This window comes from Plecotus auritus (genome assembly GCF_963455305.1).
Source record: "Plecotus auritus genome assembly, chromosome: 3".
Taxonomy (NCBI): Eukaryota; Metazoa; Chordata; class Mammalia; order Chiroptera; family Vespertilionidae; genus Plecotus; species Plecotus auritus.
The window spans coordinates 225,876,154-225,883,611 of record NC_137772.1 but is presented as its reverse complement, the minus strand read 5'-3'; the positions used below and the strand labels follow the sequence as shown (position 1 = coordinate 225,883,611).

The 7,458-nt window shown below is 69.9% G+C and overlaps 1 protein-coding gene across 2 annotated transcripts in view; it reads left to right on the top strand.

Annotated features, from left to right (window-relative positions):
* The first annotated feature begins 538 nt into the window (after positions 1-538).
* The window catches only part of WNT7B (Wnt family member 7B), a 50,706-nt gene continuing 43,786 nt past the window's right edge, over positions 539-7,458 (top strand). Inside the window, exon 1 of one of the 2 annotated variants that reach the window (XM_080659448.1) lies at positions 539-1,031. In XM_080659448.1, coding sequence (XP_080515574.1) covers positions 961-1,031 — 71 coding nt within the window. In that variant the 5' untranslated portion in view covers positions 539-960. Of the gene's footprint in view, positions 1,032-4,438; positions 4,960-7,458 lie in introns of those variants that run through there. The other variant, XM_080659447.1, reaches the window with a different exon arrangement.

Sequence of the window (7,458 nt, the reverse complement as noted above, 5' to 3'; positions counted from 1 at the left end):
CTTCCCGGCCCCGCGGGGAGGTAGCAGTGCTGACAGGTGCTGGAGGGGGAGCTCCGATCCAGGTCTGCGGGGAGGCCTTGCTGCGGGCCAAGGGTGTGGCCCCGGAGGACCCCGGTGCTGGGGGAGGGGGAGCGCCAGAACCAAGGTATGGCTGGGTGGTCGCTCCCTCCTCCACCAGAAACTGGAGGCTGAGTGGCCGCCACGATCTGTACTGTCCATTCCGGCCCCCACCCCCACCCCCATCCCATGTAGGCCGGCCAGCCCCTGCGCAGGTGTCTCTTCCGAGCCGCGCCCTCCCCGGTGCACCCCCCCCCTCGCCCCGCACCCAATCTCCCTCCCCCAGCCCAGTCCCAGTAGGACAGTCGGAAGGGAGCCGGCCTGGGGAGGGGGTGGGGGGGTGGATGCGTCTGTGTGTCACGGGGGAGGGAGGAGAAAAGGGAGGGGAGAGACGGGGAGCGAGGGAGAGAGAGCGCGCAGCGAGCGAGGAGGGCGGGCGGGAGGCGGATCCTCCTACCTGGGGCGCGCTCGCTCCCTCGCAGCTCGTTTGCCGGGGCCGCGAGTCACCTGGGGAGGCCGACAAGTGCGGACACATTGGCCGCCAAGGCGCTCGGCGAGGCGCGCACGGCCCCAGGCGGCTGCGCCCAGGACAGGCAGCGCCAGCCCAGCCGCCGCTCTCGGGCCCGGGCCCGGGTCCCCGCCGGCGCTCGTGGGGCTCCGCGGTCGCTCAGTCGGGCTGCGAGGTTGCGCCCCGAGCCTAGGTCACTCCCCCGGCACAGGCGGCGGCGGCGGCGCCCCGGCTCACCATGGTGGCAGCGCGCGCCCAGTGCCCGCGCCTCGCCCGCCGCCGGAGCCGCAGCGCCGGCTGAGCGCGGTCCGCCAGGCCCCCGCCCCTGCCATCCCCGCCCGCCCGCGCGTCCCCTCCGCCGCCGCTGTTTATGGCGCAGCCCCCCGCCCTGGATCATGCACAGAAACTTTCGCAAGTGGATTTTTTACGTGTTTCTCTGCTTTGGCGTCCTCTACGTGAAGCTCGGGTGAGTAACGCCGGGGACGGGCCGCGGCCGGGGACGGGCCGCCGCAGGAGCCGCCTCCAGGGTCTCCTCGCGGGAACGTCGGGACCGGCGTGGGCCACGGGCGGCTCTCCAGGATCCGGGGCTGGCCTGGGTGCTGGCTCCTCGCCCAAGCCGAGCCAGGACGCAGCCGAACCCCTGAGCGGCGGGTCCTGGCGAGGGGCGCCCAGCCCGGGGCTGGAGGGAGGAGAGAGGCGCTCGGCGGCCGCGGGCAGGCTGGCGGGTAGCGGCGAGCGTGCCCGGCGCGTACTTTCACCTGTTTGGGCTCCAGGCCCCGGGGGTGGGACGCGCCTTCCCTCCCCCGGGCTGCGCTGGGCGCTGAGCCCGGGCCGAGCGCTCGCCGCCCGGAGGGCGCGCCGGGGCGGGGGGCGGGGGGTGCGTCGGGCGGTTCGGGAGGCCCCAGCGCGCGGGGGGCGCGCACCCCGCCCGCGAGCGCGCAGGCCGGTGCACCCGCCACGGCCCTTCGTCCCTATCCATCACCCGGACGTGTTGAAATTACCTTGACAACTCGTCCGGCTGGCTCGGGATGGGCCGCGCGGCTGCCCGGGCCGCCTCGGGCTCGGTCCGGGCTCCGCGCCCCCGCCCTCCCGGGGCCCTGGGCCCGGCCCCCTCTCGCCGCGCTCCCCCTGGAGCGGCCCGGCGGGCGGGCGGGCGGGCGCCCGGCGGGCCGCGCTCGCAGCAGTAGCTGCTCCGAGTCGTATTTCCACATTCCTGAACCCAGCCGAGTCCTTACCTGTTGAGCTGCGATCTCCTTTAGACAGAATCTGTCTCGGCCTCGCTCGAAGGGGGGGGGGGGTGGGGGGAGCGGTGCACTCGCCGGGGGCGCCCACGGCCCCGCGCCCCGCCGCTCCCAGCGCGCCTACTGTGCGCCGCCAGCAGCCGGAGGCAGGCGGGTCCCGGCGGGGGCAAAGCCCACGACCAGCCCGCAGGGAGGGCCCACCAGGTGCCGCGGGCGGAGAGCCCTCTCGCCCATGGCCCCTCCGGCGCGTCACAGCTGGGGAAACTGAGGCCGGTGAGCGAGCAGGACGGAAGCCCTCTGTCCCGGCCTCGGTCCCGCAAAGCTGGCCGCCGTGTTGTCCTGGGTGTGCGTGCGGGCTCCTTCCTGGGCTGTGTGTTTACGGAGGTGCAAGTTCGCGCCTGGAGGGGTGCGGGTGGGGGTGGGGTGGGGAGGGAGACCGCTTTCTGGACTCTCCAGCAGCCCCTGCAGTTACTCTTTCTGTGCCCCCCAAAGTAATGGGCACCCCTAATGAGGCCCCCCCGCAGCCCGCTGCTCAGCACCCAGGCCGCGCCCTCCCTGGCTCTCTCCGTGTTTAAGGGTTTGGACACCCAGCAAGGAAGGCCAGGAGAGGAAGGGGCAGAGCTGGGACGGGAGCACCTTCCCAGCACCCCTTCCCCCACCAGAGCCCTGAGAACCGCTCCCAGGAAGGGCTCTGTGCGACACTCCGCACCCCCCCCTCCCCAGTGCCCAGCCTGGGCTCTCAGGGCTGCCCCCCCCCATGAGCCTCCGGCCCCCCCCCATGCTGTGAGCCTCCTGGCCCCTCTGCAAATAGGACTGTGCTCTGGCCATCTGACCTGGGTGGTGGCCAGTGCGGGGCGGGGGGGGGGGGGAGAGGGGGCCTGTGAGACCCAGCCTGTGCACCCAGGCCCTGCCCTCCGCTCCCATCAAGGAACCTGGAGTGGACCGTCCTCCCGGGCGCCCCCAAAGCACACACTCTCTCCTTCCTGGAGAGCAGGGAGACCCAGAGAGACACTGTGGGGTCCACTAAGGGCCCAAGGGGGGCTCAGCCCCTGCCACCAGCTCCCCCTCCCGTCCTTGATCTTGGGGGGGGCGGAGGGGGGAGGAGGGAGGAGAAGCCCCCCCCCTGTCACCTCAGGGGTTAAATGACCTGGGAGCTCTGTGCATTGAGGTTGAGGTTGGGTGGGCAGTGCCCACACCCCTCATCCAGGGGCCTTGCCTGAGCTCTTTAACCGCCCAGCCCACCTGCCCTCATCTTAAAAATGGGGTAACAGTAGCGCCTCCTTTCCTGGGTGCTGTGAAGGGTAGTCCTGGGGGCCTTTGTGTAGGATTGGGGGGGCGGTGTCCCCTCACACTGGCCCAGCATTTCTTATTGTTAATGCCCGAGACCTCACAGCCGCTGCAGGCCCCTGGGGCCAGATTCACTCCCATAGCGCACCTGGGGCCTCAGAATCGGAGTGTGAGAGGTGGTATGTGTTGGGCTATTCCATGATCACAGCCTGCCTGCCCACAACTGTGCACACACAGTACACCGCCCCCCCCTCATGGCCCTCAGCCAGTGCAGGTCTCAGCCCCTGGGAGGGGTCCCAGACCAGCAGGGATGGAGAACTAGGCCCTCAATCCCTTGGGATTGGGGTCCCAAGGCCGGATGTGCCTTGGATTTGCACGATTCTAAAGCAGTCGGCTTTGGGGAGTCACCATTTCTCAGGTGGGGACCGAGCTCCAGCCCCAAAGAGGCCAAGCCAGGGCCGGGGGGGTCCACTGTAGTCTGGGTCCCCTCTGTCCCGGGAACCAGGGTCAAGAAGTCCCAAGCCCAGCCCTGCTCCAGGCCTGCTTCCTGGCCTTGGGCCTGGGAGCCCTGGACCCCAAAGAATGAAGAGGAGAGGCAGCCCTCCCTCCTGATGCTGGGGTGGGTCTCCGCAGAGGGAGAGACCGAGGGCAGGACTGGACTCCCCAAATCCCCCCCCCCCCCGCCATGTTGCTGAGGCCTGTTTTCTTATCACTTTGCCTACTTTGTGCTTAAAGGGGCTACACCGCATCTAGAGACACACTGAGGTGTAGCCAGGCGAGGCAGACAATAGCAGGTGGAACTCAGCCTGGGTTTCTGGGCTTAAAAGAAAATCACTGGAAGAAGGACTGTTCAGGAAAGTGTGTCCCACTCTTTCTGCAACCACCCCCTCGAGAGACAGCATAAGGAGTGAGAGGGGAGCCAGAGCTGGGGGCTCTGTGCACCTGTTGGGGGTGCGTTCCCACGGTCAGCCTCTCCGAAGAGACTCAGAGGCCGACCCTGCAGACAGCAGTGCGCATGTGCACAGGTGAGCCCTGCCCGGCCGGGCCTGGTTGGCCATAGCGTGAGGGCCTGCGACCCACGGCCAGGCTCACCGACCTGAAGGGCGCGCGGCACACACCGTGCATCTGTGTGCACACACCTGCGCCTCACGGGCGCGCCCACGCTCCTGCAGGCGCACAGGCACATGCAGGCACATGCACACGGGCACACACTGCCCAGCACAGCCCCGGGGGAGCGAACGCCCCCGCGCGGCCACCCCCGGCGCTCCCCCCAGGTGCACCGTCCAGCGCAGCCAGAGCTGTGTGGCTCCCGAAGTTGCGGGGAAGGGGTCCCAGCCAAGGCGGTTTGGGCAAGCCCTGGGGGCGGCTCCCGCCGCGCGCTCGGGTCAGCCTCCCCTTTAAAACACCCGCCCGCGGGGAGGCGGATGTAGGGGCAGCCCGGCCAATGGCAGCTGCGTGCCTCGGGAGACTTGGAGACGTGAGGCAGAGCGAGTGACAGAGCCGGTTCCGACCGATCCACGGACGGAGGTCCAGTCGGCGGCTGAGGCTCCTGGTGTCCCCTGCCGGCCCCACCCCCTCCCCGCGCTCCAGCCCCAGGGCGATGCGCAGCCCTGGCGGCGGGGCACCGGCGACCACTGCGCCGGGACCCGCACGCCAGGGTCCCTAGCGCCCGCCGCCGCCGCCGCCGCCCTACCTCGGGGAGGGCCGCGGAGACCCCGGCCTCCCCTGGCCCAGGCGCCCTGCCCGCGGGGCCTGCCCAGCCCGCCGGGAGCGCCGGCCCACCATGCTGCTGCTGTCGCCGCGCAGCGCGCTGCTCTCCGTCTATTGCCCGCAGATCTTCCTCCTCCTGTCCAGCGGCAGCTACCTGTGAGTGCCGGCGCGCGGGGCGGGCGGGCGGGCGGGGACTCCCTCCTCAGCCTGAAGTGCGGGAGCCCGAGGGAGGGAACGAGGCAGGGAGGTCCTGGGCGGGGCACCGGTGCCCAGCGCGCGCAAAAGTAGGGGGGCTTTGGGTCGCCTGGCCGGCCTGAGCCCCGAGGTGGAGGACGGGGCGGGGAGGGGCTCTTTGCCAGGGAGACGCTGTGGCTTTGGGTTAGGGAAAAGGTGGCTTCCCAGAGGCCAGATTCACTCCCAAGGCCGGGCTGCAGGCACCGGTGCGAAGGCCCGAGGGCTCTGGGGCGGGGCGGAGATGCCCTGCGCGCCCCAGCCGAGTCCTGGACCAGCGCTGTCCCCCTCCCCATATCAGCCCACGCGGCCCACACTGTGGTGCCACATTTGAGAGAGTCCCACGCACGCACCCGCTCCCCCGCGGACCATGGGCGCACACGTGCACGCCGCTCCCCACCAGGCAGAGAGCACCCAAGTTGCCCTGCGAGTCTGCGGCTTCTCGCGCCTTCCGCCGCGCCGGCGGCCTGGCCCATCCCTGGCCCACTCCTCACCTGGGGGTGAGGGGGGGCAGGGTGTGCGTGTGCGGCTCTCCCCGAGGTGTGCCCCGGTGTTGCGGCGCGGGCAGCTGCGCGGAGCGTGGGCGCGTGTGCATCGGGCGGGCGGGCCAGCGGTCTCCCGGCTCCGGCTCCGGCTCCGGGCAGCTCCAGGCAGGGCCCGGCCAGGCCCAGGGAGCCGAGGGGCACGTTGGCGCAGCGGTGGCTTCGCTGGGTTCCTAATGGGACGCATATGCTCTGGCCTCCGATTTAAAAAGAAGTTTGATTTATGGAACCGCCGTTTGGGGGAATTTAAGCTGGATGCTACTGATTAAACCTCAGAGCCAGCGCTCCCTCCCGCCCCTGCCTCCCTCCCCTCCCCCTCCCCCTCCTTTACACGCGGGCCACGTCCGGGGTCGCCTACCGCGGCCCGAGGAGGCCGCCGCCGCCGCCTTCCCGCTCCTGCGCCACCCCTCCCCCCACGCGGCCGCAGTTCTAATAAATGGCCGCGCCCCCACCCCCTTTTAATAGCGACGCAGCCAATTCCTCCTCCAGCTCCTAGGAAATTACTATCCTACCAGTTTTCCTTCTATAAATAGTCGCGCATCTTGAAACAAAAGTTCGCAACCACAGCCAGATGCTGCGAGGCCGCGGTTTGCCGGGCTGTGGGACATAATTACAAGGTCCGGGCGCGGAGAGCGCTCCAGGCCCGGCGAGCAGCCGCTGCGGAGGCATCGCCTGGGGCGGGGGGAGCGGGCGGCCCCGGGCAGGGCGCGGGGCGGGCGGGGACCGCCTGAGCGGTGGGGACTCAGGCTCGGGAAGAGGGTCCTGCTGGCGGGACTCCCAGGAAATGGACCAGCCCAGCGGGCCGTGGATCCCAGCCTCGGGTTCTCAGAGGTCGGGGTGGCGGTCAGCAGCACCCCCCCTCCCGCCCCCCGGTACCCGGCACCTCAGTCTTAAATCGAGAGAACCCGCAGCTGTGCTGCCTGAGAACCCGCTGTGGAGCCAGCTGGCTGGGGCTGGGTGATGGGGAGGTGTGCAGGGTGGGGACCTGACTCCTGGGGTGGTTTGCAGTGAGGTCTGACAGAAGGAGGTGGGCCAGGGGCTCAGAGCTGGTGGCGGTGGGGCAGGTGACGGCCAGTCTACCCCCGCAGACCCCAGGCTTTCCTTGGGGTTTGGCCCCCAGATCCCGGCCTGCAGTGGCCACCATCTGTGCCCACCCGGGCTCTGTCCACGGTGTGTGCTGCCGGCCTGGTTGGCAGAATTCTCCCACAGCAACAGCTTTCCCGAGTGTTCCTGGGCCGACACTGGGGTCTGGAGTGGGCACTGCCCCCTGCCCTGCCTTCAGCAGCCCGGCCCGGCAGCCTGCCCAGCCAGAGCTGAAGTCCCAGTCCCCAGGGAGAAAGTGCTGAGCCCGCCTTTCCTGGGCAGAGGAGTTCAGATGTTCCTAGGAGGCGGGGGGGGGGGGGGGAGAGGAGGGGGGATGCAGGAGGCTGGAACATCTCTGGGGCATCTCTGCCCCGTTTGGGTGGGCACAGCCTGGTTTATGCGATGATGCCATGGGTGGGAGCAGGGCAGTGTGGGTGGTGAGAGACGAGGCTGAGCTGATGCCTGCGGGCAGGTGAGCCTCCAGTGCCAACGTCCTGGGAGAACTGGGCTCAAGGGACCGCTTAGGAAGCTGGGCCCTGCGGGATCTGAGGGTGCCCAGGGCAGGAAGGGCCTTGGGCAGAAGCTTCTTTCTTCTCCAGAGAACTTTCCAGAAGGCATCCCGTTGCTGGGGTCGCACACTGGCGGACAGCTGATCCTGCCCTTCATCTGGCTCTTCTCCCAGCTCCCTGTCCTGAGCTGTGGTCGGTGCACAGCGAATCCCAGATGCATGCCTGGGCCCTGCGCTGATTGGGTCCGACGGGTGTGCTGGCCTGGAAGGGCCCTGACCCCCCCCTCCCCC